Source organism: Meira miltonrushii, assembly GCF_003144205.1.
Source record: "Meira miltonrushii strain MCA 3882 unplaced genomic scaffold FA14scaffold_2, whole genome shotgun sequence".
Taxonomy (NCBI): domain Eukaryota; kingdom Fungi; phylum Basidiomycota; class Exobasidiomycetes; order Exobasidiales; family Brachybasidiaceae; genus Meira; species Meira miltonrushii.
The window spans coordinates 4,255,170-4,273,312 of NW_020289944.1; the positions used below are offsets into that span (position 1 = coordinate 4,255,170).

The 18,143-nt window shown below is 43.8% G+C and overlaps 11 protein-coding genes across 11 annotated transcripts; 5 read left to right on the forward strand and 6 right to left on the reverse strand.

Moving 5' to 3' along the window:
• Positions 1-88: 88 nt before the first annotated feature.
• Positions 89-1,084, reverse strand: FA14DRAFT_155715 (putative serine/threonine protein phosphatase PP1; the record flags this gene model as incomplete). The annotated part of the gene is made up of 1 exon (XM_025497778.1): positions 89-1,084. The coding sequence occupies one exon, from the start codon at positions 1,082-1,084 to the stop codon at positions 89-91; it is 996 nt and encodes a 331-aa protein (XP_025356611.1).
• Positions 1,085-1,901: 817 nt separating this feature from the next.
• FA14DRAFT_54006 (uncharacterized protein) lies at positions 1,902-2,341 on the forward strand. Its single transcript, XM_025502495.1, has one exon. The coding sequence runs from the start codon at positions 1,983-1,985 to the stop codon at positions 2,295-2,297; it is 315 nt and encodes a 104-aa protein (XP_025356612.1). The 5' UTR covers positions 1,902-1,982; the 3' UTR covers positions 2,298-2,341.
• Positions 2,342-2,571: 230 nt separating this feature from the next.
• FA14DRAFT_54019 (uncharacterized protein) lies at positions 2,572-3,196 on the forward strand. The gene is made up of 3 exons (XM_025502496.1): positions 2,572-2,705; positions 2,784-2,981; positions 3,055-3,196. The coding sequence occupies exons 1-3, from the start codon at positions 2,703-2,705 to the stop codon at positions 3,133-3,135; spliced, it is 282 nt and encodes a 93-aa protein (XP_025356613.1). The 5' UTR covers positions 2,572-2,702; the 3' UTR covers positions 3,136-3,196.
• On the reverse strand, positions 3,152-4,039 carry FA14DRAFT_172860 (uncharacterized protein; the record flags this gene model as incomplete). The annotated part of the gene is made up of 2 exons (XM_025500438.1): positions 3,152-3,811; positions 3,875-4,039. The coding sequence occupies 2 exons, from the start codon at positions 4,037-4,039 to the stop codon at positions 3,257-3,259; spliced, it is 720 nt and encodes a 239-aa protein (XP_025356614.1). The 3' UTR covers positions 3,152-3,256.
• A 221-nt stretch (positions 4,040-4,260) lies between these two features.
• Positions 4,261-5,294, reverse strand: FA14DRAFT_54052 (uncharacterized protein). The gene has a single exon (XM_025502498.1). It carries the CDS (start codon positions 5,133-5,135, stop codon positions 4,482-4,484), a length of 654 nt encoding a protein of 217 aa, XP_025356615.1. The 5' UTR covers positions 5,136-5,294; the 3' UTR covers positions 4,261-4,481.
• A 94-nt stretch (positions 5,295-5,388) lies between these two features.
• Positions 5,389-9,702, forward strand: FA14DRAFT_161081 (DUF726-domain-containing protein). The gene has a single exon (XM_025498960.1). It carries the CDS (start codon positions 5,403-5,405, stop codon positions 9,585-9,587), a length of 4,185 nt encoding a protein of 1,394 aa, XP_025356616.1. The 5' UTR covers positions 5,389-5,402; the 3' UTR covers positions 9,588-9,702.
• On the reverse strand, positions 9,627-11,141 carry FA14DRAFT_54065 (uncharacterized protein). The gene has a single exon (XM_025502499.1). It carries the CDS (start codon positions 11,017-11,019, stop codon positions 9,667-9,669), a length of 1,353 nt encoding a protein of 450 aa, XP_025356617.1. The 5' UTR covers positions 11,020-11,141; the 3' UTR covers positions 9,627-9,666.
• Positions 11,142-11,230: 89 nt separating this feature from the next.
• Positions 11,231-13,733, reverse strand: FA14DRAFT_146617 (LETM1-domain-containing protein; the record flags this gene model as incomplete). Its single annotated transcript, XM_025497326.1, has 2 exons — positions 11,231-11,809; positions 11,864-13,733. The coding sequence occupies 2 exons, from the start codon at positions 13,731-13,733 to the stop codon at positions 11,319-11,321; spliced, it is 2,361 nt and encodes a 786-aa protein (XP_025356618.1). The 3' UTR covers positions 11,231-11,318.
• Positions 13,734-14,337: 604 nt separating this feature from the next.
• FA14DRAFT_54081 (uncharacterized protein) lies at positions 14,338-14,997 on the forward strand. The gene has a single exon (XM_025502500.1). The coding sequence runs from the start codon at positions 14,435-14,437 to the stop codon at positions 14,963-14,965; it is 531 nt and encodes a 176-aa protein (XP_025356619.1). The 5' UTR covers positions 14,338-14,434; the 3' UTR covers positions 14,966-14,997.
• On the reverse strand, positions 14,997-15,819 carry FA14DRAFT_54087 (putative N-acetyltransferase 5). The gene has a single exon (XM_025502501.1). It carries the CDS (start codon positions 15,635-15,637, stop codon positions 15,029-15,031), a length of 609 nt encoding a protein of 202 aa, XP_025356620.1. The 5' UTR covers positions 15,638-15,819; the 3' UTR covers positions 14,997-15,028.
• A 197-nt stretch (positions 15,820-16,016) lies between these two features.
• On the forward strand, positions 16,017-18,026 carry FA14DRAFT_179677 (uncharacterized protein; the record flags this gene model as incomplete). The annotated part of the gene is made up of 1 exon (XM_025500940.1): positions 16,017-18,026. The coding sequence occupies one exon, from the start codon at positions 16,017-16,019 to the stop codon at positions 18,024-18,026; it is 2,010 nt and encodes a 669-aa protein (XP_025356621.1).
• Between the last annotated feature and the right edge of the window lie 117 nt (positions 18,027-18,143).

An 18,143-nucleotide genomic window follows, 5' to 3' on the forward strand; every position in this document is an offset into this window, starting at 1 on the left:
TCGTTTATACTATAGACAAAAATAGATCAGAAAAAGAAAGAATTGCCGAGAGATTGGAAAGAAAGGAGGATGATCTTCATTCATCACTTCACTTTGTATCTCCCTTCTTCTTCTGTTTGCGTGGCGGTGTGACAGGCTTGCCCATATTGATTCCACCGTATGCGTACTTTTGCTTCTTTTCTGCCGGTTTGAGAATTTGGAAAGAACACAACAGTGTCTCATCAACGCTCATCATTGCACCTGCATTGTCAAACTCTCCACAGTAATTCGGCGCAGAGAAAAGCGTTACCAATTGCCTCTTTGCAAAGAATTCATATCCATCTTCCACAACTTGATGCGCTCGACAAATTAGGTCCATATCATGCTTTTGCAAAAAGCGTGACACCACATCCGGTCCAAACGTAAACGAAACACCACGGTCATTTTCTGACCATCCAGAAATATCCTTATCGGGATCTGACCATAGCAAATCACACAATAATCCTGTATCGGGCACATCTGTTGGCCTCATTACCCTTCTGATTTGCTCCATGCTCTGTAGATCGGGCGAAAGACCACCGTGCATTGTGAAAATCTTTTCGTCAATGATTGCTGCGATTGGCAAGCAGTTGAAGCAATCGGTAAACGTCTTCCAAAGCTTGATATTGAATCGCCTCTTGCATTCGTCGTAGAATCCATAGATACGGTTGATCGATGCACATTCGTGATTACCACGTAGGATGAAAAAGTTTTCTGGATACTTGATCTTGTATGCCAATAAAAGGCAGATTGTTTCTAGTGATTGTTTTCCTCGATCGACGTAATCTCCCAAGAACAGGTAATTTGCCTCTGGTGGAAACCCTCCGTATTCGAACAAGCGTAATAGATCGTAATACTGTCCATGAATATCTCCGCAAATTTTGATTGGTGCTTCAAGTTCTAGTAAGATGGGTTGATTGATAAAGATATCGCGAGCTTTCAAACACAAGTATTTGATCTCATATTCTTCCAAATGAACCGGTTTTCCCGGCCTTGAACCGCGAACTTCCAACAAGCGATCGATGACGTTGTCGAGATCGACTTCGGGTGTTTGTGTATCAGCCATCGTGCTTGAATATTGTTTTCTATTGATGTTTTGTTTGAGACAAGCTTAAGATCTGATAAGAGGTTTTGTATCGCAAGGAAACTGAATTCTGCGATGTCGTATGGATCACTTGAAAGTTCGTCACAAGAAGAACCTTTTAGGCTTGCCAAATTTCGTTACTCTATACAAGTTTGAAACAGATCTGAGTTGAAGCACAGATTGTTACAAGCTGTCGAATCTACAAATCTTCGCAACAGAAATGTTGATTGGATTTGATGAGAAGCCCTGGATGCAAGTCGTACAAACACACGTTTGATTACCTCTTCCTTGTAGTGAGATGCAACAATCCGTCTTGCAAAAGGGGATTGCGATCGATGTGATACGAAAGAGGACCACCGTTTGAAGTTTCGATTGATACTTGCGAAGTGTCGTGATTGAACCCTAGTACAAGGTTGCTATTCGTTCGTTAGAAGCAAAGCCCAAGTAGGATTCAATCTTTAAATCAAAGAGATGAATCTTGTATGAGATGGGCGTTTGCTGCGTTTTCGATGAAAGAGAGAAAAGAGAAAAGAACAATGATGGTGGTCAAACGGCAAGCGATCCGTCCCTGATGATGATATTATCGCGCGCGCGTCTCAGCGTCAGAACCCGCCTTGTGTGTTTGCAAGCACACACACGCACACACACACGCAACGCACATGAAAAGAAAAAAAAGAAAGAGAAGAGCCTAAGTACTAAGCAGGGTGAACCGGTCTAATTATGCGTGTATGCGTGTAGCTCTCTCTTGTAGTCACACTTTGGGGCTTTCCAAAGATACGGAGATACATAAAAGGCGTAATACAAAAATAGATACTTGTATTCAGCCTTTGTTGTATGATACAAACGAGGATGTTTCTCTGATGCTTACGAGCCATAACAAATGATTTTTAATTCGGCATGTATATTGGTATATTGCAGTGCAAGCATAAGAAAGAGGCTGAGTAAAGAGCAGCCAGCTGAGCCTTTTTTTGTCTACTTGCTTGCTGTACAAGGGAAGCATTTCGATCTCCTGGCTATTTTCCCCTTTTCTTTTTGCTGTTTGTTAAACATGAAGATATTCGCATATTGTAACGCGCGCCGGGCACGCACACAAAAAACAATACGCGTCAAGGAGGAAAACACACACACACGCACACCCTCTCAGCCGCTTTTCGCTTGTGCCCATTTCGGATGGATAGTCCATAAGGCGCAGTGAATGATTAGAGCACCATTACCGTACGGCCAGCAATGGTAGAAAGCCATAACAGCGCTGCCGCTTTATAGGTTAGATGTCATAGAGTGTTTAGAAGGGAGAATATATGTGGTCATCGAATGCGAATTTGATTAATGGAAGAATCTGACAGCATGTTAGACAAATGAATTGATACAGTAGTTGCAAGTGTAAAGCAAAGATTGGAGAACGACTTCTTCCGCAAAGATTGGAGAACGACTTCTTCCGCTCACGCTGCACTACACACTAAACCCGAACACGAGCTAAAGCGTTTCCTGGGCGTGGACTGACCTAGCGTACGCTTAGAAGGGAAAGACTTGCACTTTCATCGCAAGCGAACATCCTACCTTCCAGAACTTCCATCACGCATACATCCAGCATATAGTCATAATGGTGAGTTCCAAAAAAAACATCTATGAGCATCAAACAATCAGCATACGATTCTGATCATTTCTCTCTCAACACAAATAGGGTGGTGGTGCTCGTTATCCATATCCAAAAGAAGTTTGGTCGCCTTCCGGTGGTTGGTGGACAAGACCATCAAATTGGAGAACCAATACGGCAGTTTGCATTGCAGGAATCGGACTGGTTTCGTACTTTACATGGATGTATAGCGCAAAAGTTGAACAGAGACATGTTAAAGTTGACAGATGGATTCCTTCTCTTCATGTAAGTGCGATGTGCATGATGCACCTGATAAAGTATCAGAAATACTAACTTTCCCTCCAACTTAACGAAATAGTGGGCAGAAGAATTCAAAGGATCAGAATATGACGAATTACGCAAAAATGGACGTAAATCATCACAACCAAAGGACCACTAGAGGAAGCTTATGTACACCTGGTTTAATTGATCAAATAGCGTATCTCGAAAAACAAACAGAAGAAGAAAGTGAGATCACGATATAAAAAGAAAGGAGACTTGAAAATGCATACCACCACCCCTCACTTGAGCTTATCTGCTGATGCGCCATTGGAGGAAAAGCTGAAAAGGTCAGACATTCTCTTGAAACCATTGTTGGGGATCGGTCTGTGGGACGATGTTTCTGGATACTCGCTTTGGTTGACGATAGATTCAGCATCTGTCACATCCGTTGTGAATCGCCTGCGCATTCTTTTAGCTCGATCAGAAGTAGCAGATGCAGAATTGTGATCGACCATAAAGATTGATCGACTGATCGGATCATATGGAGCATCATACGTATCCAAACTATCGGAAGTGGCACCGTACAAAGAAGGGATTGCAGAATGACGTTTAGCATGTTCACCTTCTTTGCATGCTTTGATCACTGAAGGTGTCATTGATGCATAAGGTGTACTCTTGGGAGAGGTGACCGTTGAACTGAGACTTTGAACGTATTTTGCACTATTTGCGATCGAGCCTGCCATGATTGTAGTTGCGGAGCTTGTCCAATTGCTCATTGCTGAAACTGTACCTTGCCATGATACAGCATCAGTCTTTGGGGTGCGGTTTGAACCTGATTCAAAGTCAGTGTTGGACTGATGTTTTGTGAGAGGATATTAGTATAATGTTACAATTACCTGACTTCATATCACACTTACAAAGCTGGTACGTCTATCCGCATGCAATTCATTGCTAATCCAGACCTTGCCATCACGATGAACGATAGAGTCGATGAAGACCGCATCGGATTCAGGTGAATCAGGTTGGACGTAGGCATAATCGCTCTTTGTGAACTCTACCAGAGAGTTCAAAAGACTTGTCATGATTAATGACGGGTGCTTTCGCCTTGTTCTCAGATTCAAGTGGGAAGCTTTATATGTATGCTCGGATAGGAGATTATCTTGTGATCTACTTTTTTAGGAAGAAGAGAGGGGAAATGAGATCGTCATGGGAGTGAGTAAACTTATCCTATCTTGCATGTATGATCTGCACCCAAAGGGGCAGGCTAAAGGTATTGAGATTGCCTCATCAACTTTATTTTCGAGGCGATGCTTGGATTCATTTATCCCCATCACATCTCATTGCTTTTTCTTTGCTGTGCAGTACACTAAGCCCACCAAAAAACAATACTACTACGCAAGATGATCTTGACACCCCACATCTTGTATGTACAATATCCGGATAGTTGCAATCCTTCAAAAACGAGTTTGCCTTCAAAATTTCGCCATTTTAACACCGCCTGTCCTGACGCCGCATGTTGAAAGCCTATCCGACTTTTTGCGTTGAAGCCTGTGCTGCTGTTGTTGTAGCAGCAATCCTTTTCTGTTCACGTCGTAATTGTTTGGCTTTATGTTGGGCTTGTTGTCGTTTCCTTCTTCCTGCTCCTCGTTTTGCGCCAATACTTGTAACTTTGAGTACGTTTGGCGTTGTTTTCTTCACGCCTCCAGCAGTTCCTGCGGCGTTTGTTGCCTTTCCATCACCATTTGTTTCAACTTGTTTTGATTTTGCGTTGTTGGCTGTTGTTGTTGTTGATGTGACTGGAAGTGAATGTAAAACTTCTTCCATTCGTTTTCTTTTTTCTTTCAATAATTTGTCCACCCTTCTTTCTTTTGCTTTATCACGTTTACGTAAAAATGCAGCAGTTGAAGCACGTAAGATGGCCGAATATTGATCTTGAAAAGCGTTCAGCTTGGATGCTTGAATATGTGTTGTAAACTTTGTCCGATTTGAAGAAGCTGAACTTCCTCCTCTTCCATCCGTTGCTCTGACAACGATTGTTGGTTCAGCTAAAGAAGCATCTTTTGAAATCTTTTTATGCGAAACAAAGACCGAATGTGCTTTACTTGAAGATTCGAATAATCTCGTTAGTTGTTCTAAAAATTCTTCATTGGTCACCTGTTGTTGAGGCGCCATGGTCATCCGATATGGTTTGGATGAGGGAAGAAGCTCCTGTTAAAAGCCTAATAATATCTTCTTTTGAGAGAAAAGCTCGCGTGTACAGTCAGGCGTGGGGGACTTTCAATAAGGCACGGGCGGCCAGCCAGGGAGAGCGATCGATCTCTCCTTTAGCGTTTGCAGCAGTACCAGCAGTGTATTGTGCAATACGGCCTCTTTGTGTGTATATATGCGTGGAGATTAAGATACCGAACACACACTCTTACACGCGTAGAATGCAACCTATTGTTGATGACCAACACTGATTGGCAACCATCACAACCTACTTCAACAACATCTTTCAAAAGCTACAGCAAAGGGCGGCTGAATAAAGCTTTAAATGTTGATTACAACATAAAAATGATGGACGATGATGATTGGCAGGAAATGCCGGTCGTAAGAGATGGAAATGGTGCATCATCTTCATCCGACGAAGGCGGTTCATCGTATAATTCAACATTTCGTAAAAATAAAAATGCTTATTCTGCCAGAAAAGCATACAGTCATGGTCGTTCAAATTCAGGATATACAAACTTTGTAGGTCAAACACAGCCCGGTCAACTTTCCGGTGCAACAAATGCGACCGGACGACATCTTGATATTGATGATGCGAGAGGTTACAGCTGGCGTGCCAAACCGGAAAATTTGGGCGATGCAGGCGGTTTCGAAGCATCAAAGAAGGAAGATAAGAAAAAGAAAGCAGAAAGACGAAAGCGGAGAAAGCAAAAAGGAGAAGAAGTCAGCTCAAGCTCATCTAGCGACAGTGATGACGAAGAAGATGAAGGTGGAGCACGTGGCTATACTCAATTACGCTTGGATGATGACGTTGAGGCGGAAGACCTCAATTCTGCAACTGATTATCTCTTCACCGGTGCCAGTGGCTCCAATCCGATGGACGATATAGATGGAAAGGGAGCAACTCCGCATTCTCAACTAAATACAACTAAAAATCTTCTTACTGAAGGACAAAAGATTGCCTATGTCGGCCTAGTCAGCTTAGCAGCGAAGCAGATCATTCGTCAACTAGAAAGAGTACCGGGTAAAGAACAAAAGAATGCCATCGCAAGCGCAGATGAATGGCGATTACGAGTTATGGCACGTATATACCAGCATATGGATATCGAAGTGGGCGAACAAAAGATGATTGAATCTTTAGCCGAGCATGGTGTTTTGATTGCTGATCTAGCGCCTAGTCTGATCACCACACAAACTGTCGATAATCCCGACTTTGACCCAGTAGCACTGCAGGAACGTGAAGAGGAAGAAGAGCGGGCGAAAGAGGCAAAGATCCAAGAAGAAGAAGAGGAAAGGACGCAGCTAGGGGAGTCTGAGAAAGAAATAGCACCCGAGTCTCGAGACAGTCTATCGATCGAAGGAGACACGTCAGACCCACCTCCTCCGTATCAGAAGATGGGACAGGAAGGTAAAGTACGCACCTATTCAGATGACGAGAATGATGGAGACCTGGGAGGGTCAAGATCACCATTTGGCAGCGAAGATGGAGGAGATCTAGGAGCATTTCCACCTTCCGATGAAGAAGAGGGAGATGGAGATCTTGGAGTTATGCCAAGCGAGCCACCAAGCAGATCAAAAACATCTATTGACAAAAAGTCTTTGGTGTCTAAAAAGAAGGTCGACTTTGCAGAAGAAGAGGACGATGGCGATATCACCGCACAAGTTCAGCCAAAGATTAAAACTACCGATGAAGTTGCCAAGGAAGGCAGCGATAGAGAAGACGATGCGGCAACAATCATTGTGGATCCAAATACAGCAAAACGTCTAGATACAATGGATGAAACTCTGGCAGATGCTAAAGCAACCCCAATGGGACTTACCAGTCAACCACAAACGATAGATACCCTACCCTCAGCATTGGAAGGCGTCACAACAGAATTGAGTAGTGCCGATAAAACCATCACTCTCGATCTTCGATGGACAGTACTATGTGATCTTTTCTTAGTCTTGACCGCTGATAGTGTCTATGACGCAAGATCTCGAGTCTTGCTAGAACGGGTAGCGGAAGAGCTTGGGCTGACATGGATGGATGTAACGAAATTCGAAAAACGTGTTACTGATGCTCTGGAAATCGAAGAAAGCGTTTCCGGCAGCTTGAAAGGCAAGAAAGCCGTTCGAAAGAGAGCAGAAATGGCACGCAAGAGACGTATGATCATGATGGGATTGGCCACTGTTGGAGGTGGATTGGTGATCGGATTAAGTGCAGGCTTGATGGCGCCTTTGATCGGCGCTGGTTTAGGTGCTGCTTTAGGAACGGTAGGAATAGGTGGAACGACTGGATTCTTGACTGGAATTGGTGGTGCGACAATCATCACCTCGACCGGTACGATTGGTGGTGCAGCTTTAGGTGGTACAGGAATGAATAGGCGTACTCGAACTGTTCGTACATTTGAATTTAAGCCGATTCACAACAACAAACGTGTCAACTGTATCATAGCTGTTCCTGGTTTCATGAGCGGACCGCAAGATGATCCAAGATTGCCTTTCTCCGTTGTGGACAGTATTATGGGAGATATCTTCAGTCTGTTATGGGAGCCGGATATGATGCAAGAAATGGGTAATGCTATTTATCTTTTATGGAGTGAAACGCTCGTTCAAGGTGTACAACAAGTTTTGGCTGCAACCATTGCTGGTGGTTTGGTGGGAGCACTGGCTTGGCCTTTATGGCTTACGAAGCTGGGTTACTTCATCGATAATCCTTGGTCGAATGCGCTTGATCGAGCTCACTCATGTGGTTTGATTTTGGCTGATGTTCTGTCAAAACGCAAGATGGGAGTTCGACCAATCACATTAGTCGGGTTTAGTTTAGGAGCAAGAGTAGTCTTTTATGCGTTGGTGGAATTGGCAAGAAAGAAGAATTTCGGTATTGTGCAAAACGTATACTTGATCGGAACACCAGTCACTGCCAATGACAAAACATGGAAAGAAGCACGTAGTGTGGTTGCAGGTCGATTTGTTAACGCTTATTCTCGTACTGATTGGATTCTTGGATGGCTGTTCCGAGCTACGACTGGAGGATTGGGTTCTATCGCAGGATTAAGGCCGGTCGAAAGAGTACCCGAAGTTGAAAATGTTGATGTAACGCAAACAGTTCCAGGACATTTGCAGTATCGTGCATTCATGCCTTTGGTTCTGGATCAATTGGGCTTCCGCACAACGGCTGAATACTTTGATGAGCCGGAAGACTTGAACAGAATTCCTGAACGTGAAGTTGTGTATGACGAACCAAAGACCAAATCAGTCAAGACAAGCACAGGTGGATTCGGAAGAATATTCAGACGAAAAGACGGTGCTTCAGATTCTAGTACAGGTGATCAAACACCTGATTCGCCTTCATCACGTCGACCAAGTGCTTATCAAGTGGAAGATGACGATGACGATTTGCCTCCACGCGAAGAAGCTGTTCATGCATCTTCGACAGATGATCCAGAACATCATCCCCCACGAGAAGATTCATCCGTTGGCGATGAAACGGAAAGAATCCTGGCAGAGTTACGGGAGAATGGAATCGTTGTGCGAGAATTGGAAAGCTCTCTGCCTCCACTCGTAGCGAAGACGACCCCTACCGTTCCACCAAGAAGAGGCAGCAAGCTTAGAGAGAGCATCATTGCAGATCAGTCCATCGAACCTGAGCCAGAAGCAGAGGTGCCGGACTACAAGGAAGGAACGCCTACGGAAGAAAAGATTCCCGAAGTGGTTGTATCTGATCAATCTGTCGATAGCAGTGACAATCATCCGCAGGATCGATCTTCTGCCAAATCATATGCCAGACCCTTTGGTAGTACAACATTTGATGCGAACGGATTGCCTCCTAGCGCACCTACAGGCAATACCAGTGCAGATGTCAGTCTATCGTTTGGAGATTCATATGATGTAGAAGACGAAGGTTATAGTCATCCTTCTGGCACTGCAGCAGAACAGGACACTATCGAAAGTAGCCGAAGGTCGTCCGATTATGGGTCCTCAGGTCAACAATATGGTCTTTCGGCTCAAGCGGCACGGGAATTAGCAATGCAATTTCAATCTGCCGGAATGTCAAACGCAGGAGCACTTGCTGCTGCAAGGATTGCACAAAATTTCGAAGCAATGGATGATTCGAGCGTCGCAGATATCCGAAGACCTTCATTACCTTCTTCCACGTATAGCAGTACTGGAAGTAGTACATCTGGCGCTTATTTAGGTTTGGGCAGTGGTGCACAAGCTCTAGAAGGTGGCTCGGCTTCGAATAATGCTGGCGGTAGTTCTCATGATTTGGATCCATGGGGCAATCTGTCACCTTCACCAAACGATTTGACGCCACAAAGTGCAAATACATCACGAGCACGGGCACCATCTGATTTCAACAGCAAAATGCCCGGATCTGAAGCTCTTGCACCACCTCCTTCTGCACGAGCTTGGAACAATGATAATCCATGGGGATAGTTGTGGGAGAGAGACAATATTCTATACCTGCTCATTTTTTATTATAATTCTACAGTGTACTACATTATACAATAAACAGTTAAAGTGTACATGCTTGCAAGACAATATCACTTGCATACCAGATATTATCGCTACGATCGTGGGGCGAAAAGTTATCATGCTTTTCAGGACCAGAGGAAGTGAAATTGATGATGATTGATGCGCTAATCATTCGCTGCTTTCGAATAGGTTTGGTCTGAGGATGCTTGCCAATATCCGCTTTTGGGTTCATTGTCTTTTTATGCTGTCCTTCAGTCGGTCTTGATCGCATTCTCGCCATTCGCTTCTGGTCCATGAGCTCTTGTGCGGTCAAAGCTGGTTGATCGGTAGTCGTCGATTCTGTGAATGCGTCTACGTTTGTCGTCATCGGCTTGAGCGGAGATGTGCGCTCATTCTGTAACTCTGTAAGAGGCTTAGCTTGCTCTGTGTGCTCGTGATCTAGATCGCTATCTTGCCTGAATATTAGAGGCTTTACCTTCTTTGCAGGGTTTACTTTCGGACTCATTAAAGCTCTCCTCTTTACGGGACTTAGACCTAGTGCCAGCATATCCACATCTTCTGCTGTTGTCCCGACTGTTTCGTTCGAACCGCTTCCTTCTTCAGATCGTTCTTGTTTATGTGTCGCATGTGTCCTCACTCCATCCAATCCGTCATTTTTGGCAGCAACCTTTAAAGAAGGTCTCGGTATCCAACCTTTTGCCGCAAAGCCTATTCTAGGGGCCTGTATGAAAATTTGTGATCGAGTAGGCGCAATAGGTGCAGTCAAAGCTTTGCCCAAACCGGATTCGTCCATATTTGCAGATAAGAAGAATCTGACTAACTTCCGTTCAAGAACGGGTACACGAGACATTGAAGATTGACTTGCAGTTGGCTCGACGGATTTCTTCATCTTTCCGCCAAACACTTGTCGTGCAATAGATGGTTTGGGCGGATTATGTTTATCTGCTTCAATTGCTGTGCGAGGTAATGAAAGGAGTCCGTTGAGCTGGATCTTGAATTGTTGCCGAGCCATTGTTAGAGGCGATTGACCCAAACGAAGCATGAGCACTACTTCATCTCCACTGGAAGCGTTTCCCGAATCTGTTACCGCTTCTACAGCCCGAACGAGTTGATCATGTAATCTGTCCACATTTGCAATCATTTCATTCAGCCTACGTTCTTTTCTCTGTGCAGTGAATGAAATCTTCTTGGTCTTTGACTTGCTTCTATCTTGTTCATCCTCATCGCAAAAAGCGACATTATCTCCTCCTTGATCTCTCTGTTTTCGCAATACAGCTATCGGTTGATGAATTTGTCCCTTTGCGAATAAGAGATGATGAATGGCTGAAGAGATTACCGCACATGCTTGTTCTTGACTGGTAGCAGAGATATCAATCGTTGAACTTTCAGACATCTTGTGTGACGCTTCTTATTCTATCTCATCATTTTGTCACTTGTCTTGCAATGATGGCGGAAGTGAAAGTAAGAATGCTATTTTTAAAAAGTGTTGTTCTTTTAAGTAACACTGCGCGTAAATGGACGCGTGCAAGCAGCCAACTCACTTCGTATCGCAGACCGTAAAGCATTAATGATTGTCTTATTAAAACAGTGTTACTAACGATGGAGGGGTGATCATCATAAAAGAGAGGGGAAGATGCAAAACAAAGCATCGCAAGTCTATATAATTATTTATTTTATTCCAAAAGAAGCCCATCACTGTTCAATGATGTCTTCTCTCTTTAAACCAACCTTTCTTTCATCGCGTAAAGCATGTCCTTCTGCTCGAATGTTTTCCACATTATCATCTCGAACGATACCCAAACCACTTTCTTTGCGTGCAAGTTCAACAACATCCGTCAATGGAACCAAACCATCATTATCGATATCTAACTTGTCCACCAAACGTTCCAAAATTTCGTCATCAGGTCGATGTTTGATCAATCGTAATGCTTGTTCTAAATCATCAACGCTAATCTTTCCTGATGGACTTGCTTCGATGATGTTCATTCTACTTCCAACATCACGATCGTAATCTTCAAGTTGAGCATCAATCTTTTGTAACATACTTCTAACGCGTTTGGCCAATCCACGCGAACTTGTTGAAACGGAACTACTTGCTCCCACTCGTGCTGCTTGCTCTTGTGTTTCTTCTTCTGCTGCAGCCTTTTCTTCGGAAGAAGTACTACTTGCAGCATTCTTCTTTTCTTGATCTACCTTCTCCTTGGATGGTGAAGGCGCACTACTGGATGATTTATCACCATCGCTTCCGCAAACTCCACTCTCTTCCATCTCTTGCACCAATTGTGCCAATTCCTCTCGTTCTTTCAAAACGCTAGATTTAGCACTCAAAATGCTCAATGCTTCTCCCAATTCGGTCAACTGTTCATTTGTCATTCGAGCATCTTCTGTTGCAGGGTCAACTTCACCCTTTGGCAACATTGCTTTGGCTTCCTTCTCTTCTCGGCTCAAACGAACTTGTTCCTTATTACGTTCTTTGCGTTCTTTGTCTGCCTTACGTGCTTCTTCTTCTGCTTGTTCTTGTTCGGCCTCATCTTCGATCAATTCTTCTTGTTGTTGCAAGACTTCCAATCGTTGTTTGTTCGTAGCAGTATCCTTGCTTACGTTCAATTCTGCTTCGCTCAACAAGTTATCGGGAAGACTACTCAACGTCAATTCCAAGCTGCGAAGCTGGGTATTTTCGTCGGATGAAGAAGAGCTGTTTGGCATGTAGTCAAATGCACGAGAAAGGATCAACAGAACACCACTGATCCTCTGGTGTAAATGCAAATCGATCCATTGCTTCAACTCTTCTTGTAGCCTCTTTTCTGATCGGTATTGCGTCTGGATACCACGGCTTTGACAAGCATGTTGTAATTCGAGTAAGCTCAAATTCTCAACACCCTCAGCTGAGATTTGCATATCATCACGCTTGCACTTGTTCAACTTTGTACGAATTTGGTAGCGGAGATAATTGTCAGTTCCAAAGGCATTGATCTGCAAGTATCGGCACATGGAAACCAATTGAGGTCGGGTCAAGTTGTCCAGAGTAAGGTCATCTTCCAACAATTTGGCAACGCGAATCGTGTCTTCAGGGGAGGGGTGATCACCAGTAGAACGGACTTTGCGGAAAAATTCCTTGAACTCGTCAGAAGTTTGCAATTCGGCCGTAGCTGCAATACCTCCCTCTTTAATGGTCTCTTGCAGGAACTTAGCCATTTCTAGACGAACTTTGATTAGTCTTCTACGTTTTTCTTCAACAGCAAATTTGCTTTCGAATGTACTTGGTAACATGTTTGGGAAGATTTTAATAGCAACGGGAAGCAACAATTCTCCAAAGGGAACGATGATAAAAGGCAAGAATGGAATAAGTCGCAATAAGTCGGCAGTCGTTCTCTTCAATTGACGATGTTCACGACGGGTAAGGCCGTATCCCATCATCAAGCGACGTAACAATCTGCTGCTGATACTGACTTCTTTTGCCAATAGCTTCGTACCGTGCCAGTAGTGTGCTGCCTCTTCTTTGACTTTGATCCAGGCCCGTTTCAAGAGAGGCTGACTTTTCCACTTTTCTTCAGCTTCTTTGGCAGCCAAAGCTTTTGCTGTTTGTTCCTGTAATAGTGATTGTGATGCACTCAACTGATTCGCATCAGAACCTAATTCTGCTGCGCTTACGTTTGTGACCTGTTGAGCATGTTTCAAGGGAGTTGTTGCAATATTGACTGTTTCCGAGCTTTGCTGTGAAGCGTTTGAGTTGTTCTTAGAAGGCGAGCTAGATGATCTATCTTTTGACTTTTGTGACTTTCCCGTTGGTGGTGGAAAATTTGTCGAAGATGAGCTGCTTTCGTGTGGCTGAACATGCTGATAACGTCTTACGAGGGCGAATTTGGTATTTGCATTTGTGCTCTTTCTCTTGCGAGCTAGTCCGACAGAAGATGAGCCGGACAATGTGCTGTACAGATGGAAATGTGGCGCAAAAAGACGTAAAACATCAAATTGAGTTGATTTGCTCCTTCCAGCCTTGACCAGCAAATCTGTTGTTCTTCCAGTTGAATACAATCGGGTGGAGGCAATCAACGAGGAAGTGGCAAGGGACAGACCCCGTCTTGAAGATGATACAGCGAATGACATCGTCGATTACTGTCACTATTTGAACGATAAAGACGAAAATATCCTTGAATTGCCGTATCTACTTTGAGGTTTAAGAGCGCAATTCCTGCCAATCAAGGCAGATTAATGCAAAGATTGAGTAAATCTGATCACGTTTGACGATGATCAAACGGCATGAATACGTCCAAAAGTATGAACTGACTTGAGGTACGTGTGTGTTTGATTGTTGTGGTGATAAATAAAGAAAGCAGTGTTCATACAAACAATGAAAACCCCTTTTAATACTTTCGGAGCAACGTTTCCAACATCAATCACTTCAATGTTTAAATAAACTGCATCAGCATAACTTCCTTCTCATTCCCAGCTTAAAATTATAATTTTTGTTTTATTTTAAAAGGCAGCATACGTGCGTACGTTCTTGTTCCCTTTTGTTTGCGTGTTTAAATAGCCGGATTCATACCACAGCCTTTCCAGCTTACAACAATTGCAGTGCGTGTCACCCCCAAAATAGCCCGCCCGTCTGCGTAGTGAACTCTCAGGGCTAGGGGCTTGAAGGAAAGCACCCTACTTTTTGGGAGTAAGCACAACGCACGTGCCAATCGGTCATCATTCCCCCCTCTCTTACCATCAAAAGACCAACACCTCTGACATGGAGAGAGCAAGATGATCATGGTACCTTAGAATTCTGACAACGTTTATACCCATACAGAGTACTCATCAAGATGGACGGCGGTGGAGTCACATCAATGGAGAGAGTGCATTCAAATGTACCGATCGAATCAGTCATCAATCATGACGAATTAACAGATATAAGAGCATATCAACGTACATTCGATGGAGCATATACCAGAACAGCATTGGGACAGTTGAGTTATGCGATTCTCATTTTACGTCTATTTGAAAGGGATTTTTACTGGTGTGGATTAATTTATACAGTTTTGGCCGTTCAATTAATCTTTGTGGGAATGTATCGGTATAATCTGGCAATCAAAAATGACGATCGATGGGAAAATGTGAATGTGAAGATGGTGTCCGTCCCGAATGATACGATTGATGCAAGTGAACCATCTACCCAACAACCTGCTCCCGACAATAGTGCTGTCGTATCAGCCTCTGTCGCCTATAACACACATGCAGCTCATCGATCTCTATTTCGACCCACTTTTCGTACAGCCGGAAATGCAGTCGCTCTGGCTACAGCTGGAACGCTGGTGCTAGAATTGACATTGATGGTATTGGTGATACGAATGTAATTATATGAAATGATGATGTATTTGTACAAATGAGAATAATTCACATACTTTCACAGTAAGGGATCACCTCGGTTTCTGTGCTGACTCAAATATGGTAGCTGATGGATCCACGACCGTATTCCTTCCTGCAACTCCATCTCGTACAGTTTCCTTCTTTGTGTCTCTTGCCAGTGCTTTTCGCATATCGTATCCGTCTTCGTCAGTTCCATTTGGCCCTCCTCCCATGTAGTATTTATCTACCTTGCGATACACACTATATCCCAGTCCTTCATACATTCCGATAGCTGTCTGATTAGAAGGTCGAACAAACAAGTCCACAAAGTAAGCCCTATAGACATCCGAACTTGCCCGTTCCAATAAACCCATCAATCCTTTTGCAACGCCTAATCTACGATATTCGGGTGCAACTGTGATTGCAGTTACATGACCATGTCTTTCTTTTTGTTCTTTTTGCATTCTTCCTACTTTTGGACCTGGATCTTTTCCTTCTGCTTTTCCGATTACATATCCCATCACTCTTCCATTTGGTGTTAATTGTGTATAACTTAGATCAGGCCAAACGGCTAAGTAGCTCAAGTAGTAATTGATCGTATATGTTTCCGTCCAGTGATCCAAGTTGACACTGTTGAACTTGAATAGATCATCTGCTTTGAAAGGTCGTAAATAGGCCATGTTTTAGAGAAATGATTGCAAGAAGAAGAAAGGTGTCTGTGCATATATTGCAATACTAGCTTAGGAGAAAGTGTGTTTGTAAGCGGGAAAGGAAGTCCAAAATTGTACACCGCATATGCACTGCTCTTTTTGACTTTGCCGGATCGGTGTTTTTGCTGCTCTTATACGCGTATAGTGCGGAATCAATTAAACTGTGGAGCCAAAGAGTATAACGAGAAAAATAAGGTTCCTCCCTCCTACTTACCCCTCATTTCTTTACTTATATGCTATCATATATCACATCAGACAATACTCGATCCTAGTCATCCATCCACATCATCAATTCAAGGCCAAATGTGCCTACTTCAAGGTAGATGATCAACATATTCACCTTACACAAATGACCGGTAGACAAGAAAGGGAAGGGGAGGTAAAGCTACCAGAAAGGCAAGGAAGAAGGGTAGCTTTTTATGGCAAATGTCAAGTCATTCCGCCGGCTTACTTTTCACCAGAAGATCCCGTTGACAACTATTTCGCAAGAAAGGAAGAACATCTGATCGGCAAAAAGACTTCAAGAATTCACTTTCCTTTTCGTTCTCATAAAAGTGGAAGGAGATGGTCAAACGCATCACCGGATCCAGGAAGAAGTAAGAGTAGCAATACCGCTCACGAATCAGGTAAACCATCATCCGCTCATCATTCACGCTCTCATAGTGTGCCCATCCGTGCACCTTCTCTTTCGCCAACTCTTCATATCTCACGCGATGGAACGGCAAATCGACTTCGACAAAAGCTCATCTCTCCACCTCCCCCTTCTCCATTGGGAAGAGCGGTAGAAGAAGAAAATGATTCAGAAGCAGATGCTTCGTCTCGCACTCCATCCACTTCGCCCGATGCCAATCCGCTACCCTTGGCTCGACCGGTTGCTGTAAGAAAGCCTTTGACGTTTGGCTTTGATAAAGATGACGAGCCGGAAAGACAACCTGGAATCGATCAACTAACGCAAAGACTTTCTTTACGTATTCCGCCGATCATTTATGTGCACAGCATATCAAACAAAGCCGTCGCTCCGGATAACCCTGCCGCGGCTGTTCTGAACTGGGAAGAAACGGAAGAAAAAGGATCATCTAATTCATCATGCGAAGAAGAGGAAAAAGATGATGGAAGTACGGAAACAGAGGTTTTTGAAGAAGAAGATTTGCATGGAGAATGCAATTGTCCAGATTGTGAGTCAAAAATGCTTGCTGCTTTGGCTCCCAATTATACCCCCAATTGGACTCGTTCTGCACGAAGGAAATATTTAGCAGATCGAAAAGAGGCGATGCATGAACAATCGCGCAAATCCTTCAAACCTCCCATTTGGCTCAAGACAGAAGAGTCCGAATTAGCAGATAATTCGTCTAAGCTACGGGACATTCAAGCAGACGAAGTGGATGCCAAGCATGGCGAATCACAGAAGGAAATTGTTGACAAAAAAGCAGATATAGATGATCATGCAGTAATGTCCTCTATTACCCCGGAAGAGTCGACGGATGATACGATCATGCAAAGAGAGGTAGATCAAGAAGTGCGGCTAAGAGAAGAAGAAAATCGAGCAAAACGAACGAGGAATGAGATGAAAAGGTTGAGTTCAGACGTTGGCTCAGGATTACGATTAGGCGGAGGAGGAGCAAGAGCGATGATGCGACAATTAGAAGAAGCGGAACAAGCAGAAAGAAGAGCAAAGATTGAACGTACTAGAAGTCCAAAAAGTCCCGATGAAGTGCCAGTATCGAATAATGTAAAACTCGAAATTCCTTCACCGGGTATAGAAAGTCCAACTGTAAGTCCCAACAATCTTACTGTGCAAGTGGACAAGTCATCTAGAACGCCTTCGCCGCTAAAGAGGATGTTCAGCAATGGAACTGGACCAGTTCGAAAGCCTTCTCCATCTGACCCTGCACCTATGCGACACCCGTCACCTTCTTTGCTCATCAAAAGAGAATTAGCTCTTGGCATACCTGTTCAATCGTTATCGTCCAACAATTCCTCTCGATCGCGACAAACGTGGAGTGGTACACCACCAATCAGTGAAGACAAAAAGAGTGCCACGGCTAAGCAAGAAGAAGCACCACAACGTGCTAAATTGGTACGAGCCGAGACGGCAATAAACGGTAGTCGTAGACCTTCCTATGATGAAAGAAGGATATCAAACGATCAAAGGCCATCTTCCAATCTCAGAAGAGCAAATACGACTGGATCTGGATCGCGTGCACAACTGAAAAACGTGCCACCAATTACAATTCCTGCCCCAATCTCAGGACATCCTCCCCCTTCTCATGCACCGAACAGTCCTAATAATGTTGTCGATAAAGCAAGAGCAAAAGCTAGGAGTAGCTTTAAGGATTTTGTTGCACGCATAAAGAACTAATGTAATTGTATTGTTAATTCCATGGATAATCATATTGACCGTTGTGTATTTGTGGAAAGTGTCACGGTGAGAGGAGCAACGAGGAAATGTCTGTCTCTTTGTCTGTCTTCCTTGCTT

Bases quoted from the DNA above. Each gene is read 5' to 3' on its own strand.
- FA14DRAFT_54006 (XM_025502495.1), top strand. From the start codon at position 1,983: ATGATTTTTAATTCGGCATGTATATTGGTATATTGCAGTGCAAGCATA.
- FA14DRAFT_54019 (XM_025502496.1), top strand. The intron at 2,982-3,054 runs GTAAGTGCGATG...TTAACGAAATAG, and splicing joins GATGGATTCCTTCTCTTCAT to TGGGCAGAAGAATTCAAAGG.
- FA14DRAFT_54052 (XM_025502498.1), bottom strand. From the start codon at position 5,135: ATGACCATGGCGCCTCAACAACAGGTGACCAATGAAGAATTTTTAGAA.
- FA14DRAFT_161081 (XM_025498960.1), top strand. From the start codon at position 5,403: ATGACCAACACTGATTGGCAACCATCACAACCTACTTCAACAACATCT.
- FA14DRAFT_54065 (XM_025502499.1), bottom strand. From the start codon at position 11,019: ATGTCTGAAAGTTCAACGATTGATATCTCTGCTACCAGTCAAGAACAA.
- FA14DRAFT_54081 (XM_025502500.1), top strand. From the start codon at position 14,435: ATGGACGGCGGTGGAGTCACATCAATGGAGAGAGTGCATTCAAATGTA.
- FA14DRAFT_54087 (XM_025502501.1), bottom strand. From the start codon at position 15,637: ATGGCCTATTTACGACCTTTCAAAGCAGATGATCTATTCAAGTTCAAC.